The following is a 15,000-nucleotide window of genomic DNA, read 5'->3' on the forward strand; positions in this document are numbered from 1 at the left end:
CATACATACACCCATACACATATACATACAAACATACATACATACATACATACATACATACATACATATGTATATATGTACATGCATACAGTAATATTTTATACTCTTTTTGAAAACACAGCCAGCTTCTAACAAGAAGTATTTTCACCTTATTTCTGGAGATTATGTCTTAGCGTTTTCAATTTTTCCTGTTTCTTTTTTGAGTATGCTCAGAATCTAAGAAAAGCTAGTATTTTTATATTTGTACATGTATCACAACTCTTCTCTTTCCTACTGTGATATTTTAACCAGTTTGACATATATACACCTTTAATCTTTTTATTTTTGATCATGACAAAATTATTAGTTCTTCCTTTTAGCTGTATCTAACTGTATAACCCTGGAAATATTTATGTTTATACTTCCTCAAAACTTCTAGTTAGTGCATGCATAATTTTGGAATGTTCATATTTTTTCTTCATGTTTTCCTATAATAATCATTGACTGCCTTGTCATGCTTGTGAAGGTATTGTGATGTAGTTAGAGTTAAATATACAGTTAAAATATGTTTGTAGTTTCTGCAAATTGGATAGACATAAGGCACTTATGTATTTTGATCTAATACATACATATATAACCTTGCATATTAGTAATAGTTGTAGTATTTTGATCTCTTTACATTCTGAGTTCAAATCTTGTTAACATTGACTATTTCCTTCATTCTACTTAGAGTTGAAAAGACAATTTAATTTACTGGGTGAAAAGCTAAGCAGTATTTTGCGCATCACTACATTCTGAGTTCAAATTCTGCCAAAGTTGACTTTACATTTCATCCTTTCAGGGCAAATAAATTAAGTACCAGTGAAACACTGGAGTCGATGTAATTGACTTGTCCCCTCCCACAAATTGTCAAGCCTTGTGCCTATAGTAGAAAGGATTATCATTATCATTATTATCATCATCATTAACATTGGACTTGTGTGCAGTAATGCAACACTCTTGAGTTTTAATCTATGAGGGAACTTCTACATAGTTGCACAATCTGCTAGAGTTTTCAGCCAAACCACTCTCAAATCACACTTCAACATCTTTAAATGAGAAAAAACACATTTAGTAATGTAATCCTAAAATGACAGAATGTTTGATGTTATATCTTTGATCATAAGCGTGACAATAAGAACTGGTTTAAAGTTAAACAGGAAATGGTTTTGACTATATTCATTGTGAATGCCTTGATAATGGGTCTGAACTTTACATCACTTATTCACTCTTTCTCTATAAATTTGTGTCTGTATAGGAAAATAATTTTTTTGTGTTATTGTTATTGCAGTGGTTGGACTGGCTGAATCATTAGAAGGTCAAACAACCTGCTTTGCAGTATTTCATTACTGGGCCCTATGTCAGGCCTTTAAATCCCACTAATGTCTTTCACCCTTTCAGGTGGATAAAATAAGGTATAAGTGAAATACTGGGGTCAGTTTGATCAATAATACCCTCTTCACAAAATGCTTAACCTTGTGCCAATGTTAACAACGTCATTGTTGTTATGGTGGGTAGGTAATGTAATGTAATATTAATTTGTCAGTGAATCAAATCCATAATTTAATTTCAATTCTTAGTTGCAACTATTACATCCTTATGTGTTGCATAAATATTTCAACTTTATATTTCTATGACCCCTTATATACTTGAGGTTTTTTAAGTATGGGGGAAGAGTATAAATCAACCATGTGGTAAGAATGGTGGCCGTCTAACAGTCCTCATGTCCTCTGTCAACCACAGTACCAAACTGGGGTACTTCATGGGGTTTAATGCTCAATCTGAACTTCTGCAGATCAATGTCTGCTGGAATGACGTAGACATGGAGGAACCAAGAGGTTTGGTCTGAATTCTTACAAATGACTGATCTCTAAAGGCACCCAAGGACCTGATAGGGAGGTTAAACTAAGCTGTGTTATATCTGTCTTAGTAAGAAATTATTATCATCATCATCATTAAGGTGGCAAGCTGACAGAACCATTATGCTGCTTTATGTTCTGAGTTCAAATGCCACCAAGGTCAACTTTACCTTTCATCCTTTTAGAGTTGATAAAATAAGTGCCAGTTGGACATTGTGAGTCAATGTTACCAACTTCCCCCTCCCCTCAAAATTGCTGGCCTTGTACCAAAATTGGAAATCATTGTTATTATTATTATTGTTGTTGTTGCTGTTGTTGTTAAGGTGGTGAGCTAGCAGAATTGTTAGCATATTGGGCGAAATGCTTAGCAGTATTTCATCTGCTGGTGTTCTGAGTTCAAATTCCACCAAGATTGACTTTGCCTTTTATTCTTTCAGGGTCAATAAATTAAGAACCAGTCAAGTACTGGGGTCAATGTAATCGACTAGCCCACTCCCCACAAATTCCAGGCCTTGTGCCTGTAGTAGAAAGGATTATTATTATTGTTGTTGTTGATGGTCCATTGGAATTTCTTTGGTATTTCTTTGCCTGAAAATATTTTTAAAAATTTCTATAAAGAAATCTATTACACTGTTTACAAGGATAATATCAAACCTCCCAGACTTTCATAATATTTCATCAGTTATTTAATATTTCACTGTATCCTGAAGCTATGAACATGAAAAGTTGTAAACACATCCTTGAAAACATTTGAAATATGGTAACTTTATAAATGCTAATCAAAATTTCTGTAATTCAAACTTTGATACTGCTGTAAAGGAGAAATATTATAAGTAAATAATAAGTCTTTCCTTATTTAGAGCTTGTTATTGTGAATGCAGTAGTTTTTGACATTTTAATGGGTTTATAATAATCAAAACATAATTAACTTATACAAGTGATATAAACATTTGGATAAGATTTCTCTTTCAAAAGATTGCTTTTTATGAAAAAATGTCCTGAAATATTAGAGAAAAGAAAGATTTTCTCTTATATCTGAAATTTTTTTATCCATACTTTTGTTGTAATCTCATATATACATATATGCTTGCACACACATACACACACACATACATTAATAGATGGTTAAATAGACCATGGAATTACATGGAGCATTCTTTAGCGTTGGTTAAATGAAGCTACATTTAATTAAGTGTTGGTTCAAGTGAAATAAAGATATAATCTTCTAATTATTTGTATTTCCATTACATTTACCTGGTTTGTTATATTCAGGTGAAAACACTCAGAATCGAGAGCATGAACCATTGACCGATAACAATGACGATATTGGACATCATCAGTTGGCTCTTTATGAGGTAAGTTTTTGTTTTTTGTGTTTGTGCTTGTTGGTATGTGTGTGCACTTAAGATTTCCAGTATAGTAAAGTATTTGTTCCAGGAACACACAAAATACTGAAATACTAGCATCAAATTTGAACCCACTACTTTTGGTCATTTCATTCCTATTCTCATCAAAAAGCACCTATCAAGTTATTGTTGCTTTAACAAACTAAAAAAAAAAAAAAAAATCTATTTTCCGATCCTCTTCAGGTTACCACTAGTTTCAGTGCATCACTTTCACAGAATCCAAATCCTTCACTCAATTGACTGATTGGTATTATATCAGTTAACTTAAAGAAGACTGAAAAGTGACAATGAGTACTTAAGTTTTAAAACAATTTATTGGTAATTATGCTGTATGTCCATTGTTAGAAAGGAATAAAAGAAATCTGTAATCTTAAGAATATAAAGCAAAGGAAGACTATAAATCACATTGAGATATAGGAAAAGAAAATACGAATAGGTGAGTGAGTCAAGAATGTGTTGAGATGGATTTAGAGAAATGAAAACAGTGAATCTATAAAGAAAACTATGAAGTGCAATCAAAATATTAATGAATAACAAAAGAGCCTGTAAAGAAAGAAGAAAGGACAAGAAATAACATATAATCATATATAATGCTAACGTTACAGTATTCTTCTGTGCAATGTTGAGCAACTTTATAATTCACGGATTAATTTTTCATAATGTAAATAAATTCTATGACTTCCTAAGAATGAAAATCAAACTTGAATATAAACCATAACAGCTAGGCTAGCTTTGATTTACTGTTTCTGTTAAATTCTTATCATTAAATATAAAGCTATTAATAAATTATGACACTCATGATGTATGGAATCTATTTTAATGCAAAAATACCAATTTTCCAAACAGACATGTCTGAAAGTCACTGGTGTACTAATAGTAATAAATCTGAGTCAAGTTGCAAGACTACTTGTTGACATAGTTAATACAGGATCATTAAAAAGTTAATTAGAAATAATTATGTTATGAAAGTAATATTGTTTTGGTTTTTTTTTTTTACTCTGTCAGTGAGTATGTGAAACAACTCAGGACATGTTTTTTATAAAATTAGATCTCCTCGGTATAGAATAAACTTCATTGTACTAGCCAAAGTAGCGATGGGAATACCTGCAGGAACTTATAATTGTTGTTAAAAAGCACTCAGTTTTCACTTTAAAAAAATATAGTTTTGATAATGTTTTGTTAGTTTTATTTAATCAGGCTTATCTACTTTGGTAAGATTTGAAATGATGAGCCATTCAATGTTTGCTATTTCATTGGGTTATCTCTTATTCAGCTGTCTAAACTGAACAAAGAAATTGAGTGACTGAGTATCTTTACTCTCTAGGGGTTTATTGTAATTTACTGCTGTTGGTTCCAGTAAAAGCATAGAGACTAAGATTAGAAAATAATGGAAGATCCTCCAGATGTTTGGCAGCAAATGTTGTGTGAGTCAACAAAAAGCCTCTGCAGAGTTACTTTGTCTGCTAGAAATAGCAGTAAATTCCCCTTAAATTACATCCTGTTGTATTAATATGGAATAGCACATAGGACAAAGTAGTTTTAGATATATATAAAAAGATGGGATGGTCACACTGGATGGCTTAGTCAGGATTGACTTGAGGTTAGGCAACAGCAACACAAAGGTTGTGACTTACTATGCAAAGGGATAACTGTGTGAAACATTTGTAAGCATATTGTTACCTTGTAGAAAGACATATTATTGAATGTGGGATAAATCAGGTATGGCTTATTAGATATGTAATACCGAGCAGAATTCAGGTGATAAAACATCTGAACATTAAAATCATTGGCTGATATGTTAAGTACTTACAATGGTGAAATGATCATGTAACACATATTTGCATGTCACCTGTGGAATATAAGACTTTAAGTTGATGGTGGGAGGTAATTTCAGTAGAACCAGACCAAAGTAGAACTGGTAAAAGGGGGGGAAATTGTATATGTAAATTTCAAATCTCCACAAATGTAATGCACTGTATATCAAAATGGATGAAGCTATGTTATGATCTACATAAATAAAACCCATGCCAGCATGAGCTAATATATATATATATATATATATATATATATATATACATACACACACACATCGAACACACACAGAGTTAAGTTACTCTAATTATATGCTTTGAAATAATAACTGTAGTTAAGTATTAAATTTAAACTTTTTAGTATACTTTTGAGTTCATTTTATATATGTTTATTTAGTTTCAGTGTCAAGTAAATAAGTGCTGACCAAATATAAGGTCAATTATATATAATTGGCTGTATCCTCCCCAATAAAATTCCCAGCTTTTTACTTATGTTGGAATTCTGAGGGACTCACATACATGAACTTGAAATGGCTAAAAGCTTTTGTTTATTGTACTTCATTATATGGGATTTCTTTTTATACATTTTTGATGCCAGACATTCTCCTGAATCAGCTTCAGATTGAGATCTAATTCTTGTTTATTGTAGGTAAACAAAATATGTGTACCCCAGCATATTTCAGTTTTTGGCTTTCACTGAATTGAGTCGCACCAATGTAAATAAGCACTAACCACCGTAAATTTTAAGGATTATATCTCATTATGTATTGACCTAGTTATCTTAGCATTTATATTATATATGTTGACAAGTTAATTGCTCTTTAAATAAAGGCTTAGTGGTTCTGGTATAGAATGATTTTGGAAAGATATTGTGACACATAGTCAAGCCTATCTAATACATTTTAGATCATTATTCTTCATGAATCAGAGAAATAGTTGAAAATACTAAGTATATCATAGTCAATGCACACATAGATGCAGATGTGGCTTTCTGATTAGGAAGCTTGCTTCCCAACCGCATTTCTTCAGGTCCAGTCCCACTGCATGGCACCTTTGGGCTTGTGAGTGGATTTGGTAGATGAAAACTGGAAGAAGCCCATTGTGTATATAAATATAACTTGCCTGAAGACCTTGTTCACCAACAGGCAAAACTCAGAATGGCAAAAGACTGCTTCAAGAAAAATAAAAATGTGTGTGTGTGTGCATGAGTATGTATATTTGTTTGTGTTTTCCTTTTATCTTGGAAAATATATGCTGATTCATCATCATCATCATCATCATCATCATTTAACAACTGTTTTCCATACCAACATGGGTTAGACAGTTTGACTGGGACCGGAGAGCCGTACCAGGCTCCAATCTGATTTGACTGGATGCTATTATTAATGCCAACCATTCTAAGAGTGTAGTCAATGCCTTTTACATGTCTCAAAATATACTACATTAGCCATACTCTGGCTGTTAGCCTTTTTCCTTCCGACAAAATTATGCTCAATTGCAATTCCTTTATTCTTTTACTGGTTTCAGTCATTGGACTATGTTCGTGCTAAAGTACAACCTTTAGTTAGTTTTCATCGAAAGTTTTATCAAGCCCAATATCTATTTCAAAATTTATTTCATCCACTTCTATTTATTGAAAGTTCAGTTACTTTTTTGACATAAAGTGACACAATTTGATAATCCAGAATATACACACACATGTACAATAGGCTTTTGCATTGTTTCTTTCAACCAAATTTCACTACAAAAGGCATGGTTCTATGCTACAACTCTACAGTAGAAGGCACTTACCAAGCTGCATATAACAAGACCACTTCCATAATTATATAGCTGCTATGTGAACTTCTTAACTATAGAACATAATCAAATATGTCCTTTGAAAACATGGTGTACTGGATTTCAGATAAGTGCTCTTGATATGAGAAATGTCCAAAGCCTTAAAAAGATATTTAGAGATTCAATGAGAGCGATTATATATTAGAGAGTAAAAGTAGGAAAAGTTATATCTTAAAATCACAGGAGTGATAAGTACATAATATAAACAATATTGTATTAATAAATAGATAAAGTACACCTATGATCATTAAAGAATTTTTTTTTTTAAAGTTTTGAAAGTTCTTACAATCACTTCATGAACATACTACCTCTCAAAATGAAATCAAAAGTTGATAAGCATCGTTGGGAAGTATATCCACTCATCAGAGAAAAGGATAAATGTCACTGGAGGAAATTGAATGAAGGAAATACTATTTAAAATCGAATGTGAAGGGTGTTGTTTAAAAAATTATTCCTATAAATAAATCCATAGCAAAAATCCGTGCTAAGAATCTGTAATGGTTGTGTAGAGATAGAATTCCCATCATCCCTTTCCTCTTCCATGTGTAAACCATAAATGTAAGAGAATAAAAGTGATTAATTGTTGCTTTTATATTTATAGAGATAAAACCAGGAGATATTATTATATTTTATGCAAATGTAAATGTGTTTATTTATCTATTTATTAATACAATATTTAGTATAGAGTAAATTAATGTATTATATTTAAAGTCAATTAGTTATATATTAGAAGAGTATACTCTTCTAATATAGAACTAATTATATATATATAATTTGCATTAAGATTTTACAGCACCTTTATCTTTACTTGCATTTATTTTGTCTCAACTTGAAGTAAGAGCAATTGAACATGATGAAACAAAATCTAATATGGCTGAGTCATGGATTAGAAGTAAATCTCCATACAAGATAGTTTCAGGACACTGTTTTGATACCAAGTAGCATCCATATCACCAGCGCTCTGGAAAAAAGACAAGAATAGCATGTACTTTTATTTTCCTACCCTATAAATCTTCTGCCCTGTGTGTAGAATAAACCAACATTGCTTAGTATTCATGACAAACTGCCAACTAACTACCTTAGCTAGAAGTCTGTTTCACAGACAGAAGCCATAAGTGTTAAATAATTTGTTATTATATAGGCTAAGAAAATTATTGGGAAATAATGAATATTATGAAAGTTATTGTATTACTGTTGTAATTACTGACGTTAAATCATTAAGCCAAAGCCAAATAAGACTTGTGCACTTTTCAGATTTTCATTCAATAATAAATCTACAACTGTTTGTTTAAATTTTTATTTTCTTAATTTCTTTAAAATATTCATCATTGTATTTCCTTTTTATTTCTTTATCTTTGATTTAAACATTTTAGGAAGATTTACAACGAAGAGGTAAAGTTTCGAATATTATCAATCGAATTGGTAATTACCAAGCAGGAATTGCTCCTAACCTCGAAGAGGAAGAGGCTGCACCAAAAAAGAGCAAGGTGAGTGCATGATTATAATAGTCATTATATATCATAATGGTTATTTTACAGAAGATTTTTCATATTTTGTACTATATAACTCTTTATAATCTGTTCTTAAATACTTTGATATTTACTCCTGTTTTACTCAGAGTGCTATATCATTTTAAAGGAAGATACTCTAATTCATAGAGAACAAATTAGTCATGTCTATGAATTTGTTTTGCAAGATTCCTGATGTGAAATCATCTGTACAAACAGATATTATTATATTTCAGGATGGTCGTTTTTTTTTTCCTTGTCAAATAAATACATGCACTATATATTTGTTTTTCACTTGTTTATTATTGTTCTCATTTTGTCTCATGTCCATTGTCTGGAAATCATTTATCACCACACCTGTGACCTCTTCAGTGACTCTTCTATCCCACACATGGGATGGAAGAGTCACTGAAGAGGTCACATGTCTGTGACAAAAGATTTCTATACAATGGACATGAGACAAAATGAGAACAATAATAATTGAATAAAGATCAAATATATAGTGAGTGTGTTTATTTGGCAAGAAAAGAAAATGACCAACCTGAAATATAACAAAACTAATCATGACAAATGATTTAGCTGAGCCAGGATACCTGTCTTTAAACCAAGTTATGATGGCTATCATAACTTTTGTGATACTCACTCTACAGAGTAATGACACTTTAAGTTCTATAATGGAGAATTTCCAAGTTTATGATGAACCTTGTACATAATTTGCATGAGTGAACTATTTCAATAAACTACAGAAAAATTATGTTACATTTCAGGAAATTATTATAAACCGGGTCATTAATTTACAAAGAAGATTGAGGTTTTTTCTTTTGTTTCCAGGGAGCCAAGCTAGGAACATTGATGGGAGTGTACCTGCCCTGCATTCAAAATATATTCGGTGTTCTGCTGTTTGTACGCATGACCTGGATTGTAGGATCTGCTGGTGCCATAGAAAGTTTTTTGATAGTGATCGTCTGCTGTTCCACGGTAAGTAATTTTTCAATATTGATGTGTTGTCCTTTTACCCCCAACTACGTTCAGCTTAGAAACCAAATATCATGGCTATAATTCCTTATAAACATTTTTTTCTTATTGCTGCCTAATATATTTAAATTCCTTGTTTCTCTTCCTAGTAAACAATAATTCTATCTTCATATTTCTGTCTTTCTGATATTCATTTTTGTTTTGGAGAAAGTTTATGAATAATGTTCCTTTCAGGTGCTTTGATAAGGCAGATTATATATATATAATTACATAATAAAAAGAGAAAAATATAAATAAACTAGCACTCTGTCAGTTATGACAACAAAGGTTCCTGTTGAACTGATCGATGGAACAGCCTGCTCATGAAATTAACTTGCAAGTGGCTGAGCACTCCACAGAAATGTGTATCCTTAACGTAGTTCTCAAGAAGATTCAGCATGACACAGAATGTGACAAGGCTGTCCCTTTGAATTGCAGGTATAACACATTTTTGCCAGCTGAGTGAACTGGAGCAATGCAAAATAAAGTGTCTCGCTCAAGAACACAACATGCCACTGGGTATCAAACTCAAGACCTTACAAAATCATGAGCCAAATACCCTAACTGCTTAGCCACATACCTTCACATGTACTGCAGTCTAAGACACTGCACTATGTCATTGTTATTATGTAATCAGTGATCTTAAATATTCTGCTTAATGTCTAAACAAATGGTAAATGACTCCTACCTATTAATTGGCTTATGTTTATATCCTCTTTTAAAAAAATATCATAAGCAAATAAAAGATTAACTGTATTACTATACAGAAATATCAAACTAGTATGTGATTTCATATTAATAAAATATTAACTTTTCTATTGATTCTATTGCAGACATTACTAACTTCAATCTCCATGAGTGCTATTGCCACTAATGGTGTAGTTCCTGCTGGAGGGTCATATTTCATGATATCAAGGTCTCTGGGACCAGAGTTTGGTGGTGCTGTTGGTATTTTATTCTATCTTGGCACTTCTGTAGCATCGTCGATGTACATCATTGGTGCTGTGGAAATTTTACTAGTAAGTCTATGTTTGATTTAACATTTCTGTTTTTGACTGTTTTTACTAAATTACCCCTTCATCATCTGAAATCAATGACTAAATTGGAAAAGATTGAAAAAAATATCATAAAATAAACAGATTATAAGTAATGTCTCATGTCAGGTGCAAAGTGGCAGCATAGGTCAATGACAGATTCATAGATTAAAGTTCTCCATCTCAGAAGATTAGCATTAAAAATGTGTCTGTGATTAAACATTTTAAAATATTGATTAATAAGAATATTTGTAATAAAGGCAATTATACATAATGGTTTTACACATTGCCAAACATAAAAGTGGAACTGCAAAACCCAAGAAAACTAATGATGCTCTCTCTCTCTCATATTTAGAAACTCTTGTTATGATTACACACACACACAACATATGTATACACAAACAGGCTTCCACTCAGTTTCTGTCGACCAGATGCTGCTTGCATCAACTTGACAATATAAAAGACACTTGCCTAGAGTGCCACACAGTGAGATTGAACCCAGAACACTGTTGTTGTAAAGCGAATTTCTTAACCATCCACCTATATTTGAACCTATATTATTAGTGATAATTGTTTTAATTAGTGTCTCCATGGATAAATGGTATTACTCTTTAACACATTGGATGACAATCTCAATTACAGAAAGGATGAGATAAAATGAAGTGCATAGCAGAAAAACATGAGAAAAGAAACTGTCAGAATGTAGGAATTTATGCAATATGTGTGTGTGTGTGTGTGAGAGAAAGAGAGAGTGTGTGTATTGTGAGAAAAATGCAGTATAGAGATGATGGATGGGGGGTAGCAGAGTGTAACCAGTAAGTTTTGAAAAGCAAAGTTTTCTGTAGTTGGAGAAATTGTAAAAACAATGAGAGCATAACCCCATGATGAATTAGAAATTGAAGATATATTATGAAATATGTCATTTAGTTAATCATATGATTTTCTTTTGAATATGATCTAGGGTGTTAGTGTTAAAAGTCTGTGAAGAAATCAATCTTCTAGTACAATACTAAGTAGTTGGGTGTAGGATTGGGTTTCGTAGTATCAGAGTGCTCTAAACCAGTGCTTCTCAAACTATCTGATGTGGTATACCAGCATTTTTTTTTTCAATGTGCCAGGGACCATTAATATTTCTTAGTAATATTAATATATACCAGAACCAATATATATAAAGAATAAAATAAAAGTTGACAATTTTTTTTATCTTATATTTATTTTGTAAACAAATAGTACGATATTACATAAGTATTTTATAAGCATTTTATGTTTCTTTCTTTTCTGGAAACTTGCTGCATACCAGCAGCTGATGGCTCACAGACTGACACCAGTCCACGGACCACCACTTTGAGTAGCACTGCTCTAAACAAAATATTCAGCCTTTCATGATTAAGGATTTGACAATGTTGGAAACATAAGGCTTGAAATAGGGGTCACTGAAGACTTGTTGTCCAAACATATATAAAATAGTTAATTCCATAATTTTTAGATCATTAGTGAAGCATTTAATACATTTTTGCCAAAATATCAAAGCTTCACTGGGGACATATTGTAAGTGTAATGTAAAAATCTCTGAAGAGAACTGTTACCATTAGCAACTGAAAGATTAGATTAAAAGGAACCAAGCAAATGGAAGCTAGATTAATTTGCATTAGAGAGATTTTTTTTGTTTTTGTTTTTTACTAAAGAGAGGGAGTAGTGCCTATGACCTCCCAGACAGGTATGGTTGATGCAATTGAATTTCTTTGTTTGTCAAATTCTGAAGGGAAGAATGCATCTCTTCCAAGGTGGGGAACAAAATACTTAAAGCTAGGTTCACTGAGACAATAAAGATGATGAGAAGAGTATAGGTGGGCTTTGCCACAGGTGTTATATAGCTGCCTAGTTCAGAATAGCAGAAAGTATTAGAGTAATGGTGAAAGAGACAGAGAAGAAAAACAAGACATATGTACACTAGAGTAAAGACCTCACTCATCATGAATGACCATGGAATTACACCTAGAAAGTTAACCTCTGAGGAACAAGTCCAGGAAAGGTTGTTTATAGAAGACCAGCAATTACCCATGCATACCAGCTTCTCCTCTCCGTGCCATTGATGTTATCCAATGGAAAGGCAAAGGTCCATACAGCTTGGCACCAGTGACATCACAACTCATTTTTACAGCTGAGTGAATTGGAGCAACATAAAATAAAGTGTCTTGCTCAAGAACACAATGTACATCCTGATCTGGGAATCAAACTGACTATCTCGTGATGCTCTGACCACTGAGCCATGCACCTTCACATCTGTAAGCTATGATTGCAGTATGGTGATAAGTGAATCTTTCACAATCAGCTCAGGTGAATGGATTCACAAAAAAGTCATTTATGAATGATTCATATACATGAAAGTAGTTGAGATGCTCAATCTATAATAAAGATTTTTTTAAAATATGAATCAGTGTTAGAAATAATGCATATTCCATTATAACAAACTAATATATAATATCAATAAAATTTGAATGCTATTTGTATTCCATAAAATATTTAGTAAGCCTTATTTTCTAAAGGTAACACCAGTTCATTTACTAAAAAATAGATATTACTGAGGTCTAGGAAGATTCGGTTAGAAGAAGCAGTCATCTGCTAAACTATATGACTTATTGTCTTTAGTCTCATCACTCTGTTTGGTTACTTTCTGAATTATCTTTACCTTTATCAACTGCATTTCTGGTTCTGTAGCTATAACTGGGGACAGATGTAGTTAACATTTATTCTATTTAATTACCATCTTTGTGCTATCCATTATCATTTATATGGTAAAGTATTGATTCCATTTGTATTTAAGTATAGGATTAATATGACAAAAATTTCTTTTCTTTCTAATTTCAGACATATATTGCACCCCAGATGTCAATATTTGATGACATGTATCACAACTTTCGAATATATGGAACAGCTACATTAATTTTACTGTCCACTTTCGTCTTTATTGGTGTCAGATTTGTCAGCAAGTTTGCCACCCTTTCGTTGGCCTGTGTCATATTGTCCATTATTAGTATATATATTGGAATATTTGTCACCAATGAGAATCGAAGTATAAAGTAAGTAAATTATATTTATTTATCAATAATCTGCTTATAATTAAAATCACAGCAATGATTCTGTTTATATATTTATTTAGTTGTTGTTTTTAATTGATTTGTGAGGTTTTGTTTGAGGTGGGGAGGTTAATTCCAGTACATTTGGAGTAGATATTTTTATAGCCTGATTTTTTATCTTATGACAAACATTCAAAGTAGAACTGTTGTCAGGGTGACTCAAGAAAGCAGTGTTATGAGCTTTTCTCTATGACATAGTTAATTAGCTAGCATAAATTTTTAACATAATCATAAGTTAGTTATCTCACTGTACTATGCTTTACTTTGCTTTAACTGGTAATGAAATATAATATGAATGACCATGATAATGATGACAAGGAATTTCACAAATGATACATGTTAATCTTCAGGTTGTCCCCAGAAAGATTTACCCATTGATATTTCTTAATTATTTAAAATAAACTGAGGGTAGAATAATGAAATTTAGCACATGTGTTCTAATTTAAATTGTCAATCCATTGTAGTAATTACATTTCAAAAGGACCACCTTTCGCCTTGACCATAGCCTACAAATGGTTAGTCACTAAGTTGTGTGAGCACCATACCACCTCTTCATCCAACTTGACTCATGAAGACAGAAGGGCTTCCTTCAGATCTGACACATTTGAATAGGGGTGATCAGAAGCATTACTCTCTAGATGGACCAGATAGCGAAGTCCATGGGATTGATGACTGGATTTGAGGGAGGCCATATTGTCTTGTCACAAAAAACTACTGAAGTGCTCTTTGCACCACTGCTATGTCAAATTGGATGCATGGGCCAGAGCTCCATCTTGAGTGAAGATGTAATGGTCACCAAAAGTTTCTGTGACCCAGGTTAACACTTTTTCATCCAACAGTTCCACATAAACTTCTCTGTTGACCTTGACACCAGCATCAATGAAGATCAAGAGAGGCTTGGGCCCATCAGATGCAACTGCAGCCCACACCATGAGTAAAATTGGCTTCTGACAGCATAAATGACTCCTGTTACCTTCAGGCAAGTCTCCTGCATTACATGCATAAAGCCTGTCATTCTGCCTATTGGTAACTGCCTCGTCAGTGAAGATCTTCTCATCAGATCAGGTCAACACTTTGTTAGCAGTGTGCTTCATCTCAGCTAACATGGTTTTACCCCTGTCAAGTTGTTTCTTCTTGGAATCTGCTGAAATTAATTGCCATGGTTGTTTCTTGTATGCAGTTAGCTTTAAATTCTCTTCAAAACTCCTGTACCCTGACAATTTCGAAATATCAAGAGCTTTTGCTGTTTTTCATGCACTCCTGTGTAGATTTTGGTTCATTCACTTATTCACAGCTTCAACAGTTTGTTTGTTTGGTATGAATTGATCGTTTCCTATCAAGAACTGACTTGCTAGAGGTAGTAGCAGACTCCATGTA

At 32.5% G+C, this 15,000-nt stretch overlaps 1 protein-coding gene across 3 annotated transcripts in view; it reads left to right on the top strand.

Annotated features, from left to right (window-relative positions):
* Nucleotides 1-15,000, top strand: part of LOC106871151 (solute carrier family 12 member 4) — a 187,968-nt gene that overhangs the window by 113,258 nt on the left and 59,710 nt on the right. For all 3 annotated transcript variants that reach the window (XM_052966163.1, XM_052966165.1, XM_052966173.1), the window contains 5 exons: nucleotides 3,150-3,232; nucleotides 8,304-8,417; nucleotides 9,270-9,416; nucleotides 10,286-10,471; nucleotides 13,355-13,566. In XM_052966163.1, the coding sequence (XP_052822123.1) occupies nucleotides 3,150-3,232; nucleotides 8,304-8,417; nucleotides 9,270-9,416; nucleotides 10,286-10,471; nucleotides 13,355-13,566 (742 nt within the window). The remainder of the gene's footprint in view (nucleotides 1-3,149; nucleotides 3,233-8,303; nucleotides 8,418-9,269; nucleotides 9,417-10,285; nucleotides 10,472-13,354; nucleotides 13,567-15,000) is intronic.

The sequence above is a fragment of the Octopus bimaculoides genome, chromosome 1 (genome assembly GCF_001194135.2).
Source record: "Octopus bimaculoides isolate UCB-OBI-ISO-001 chromosome 1, ASM119413v2, whole genome shotgun sequence".
Lineage (NCBI taxonomy): Eukaryota > Metazoa > Mollusca > Cephalopoda > Octopoda > Octopodidae > Octopus > Octopus bimaculoides.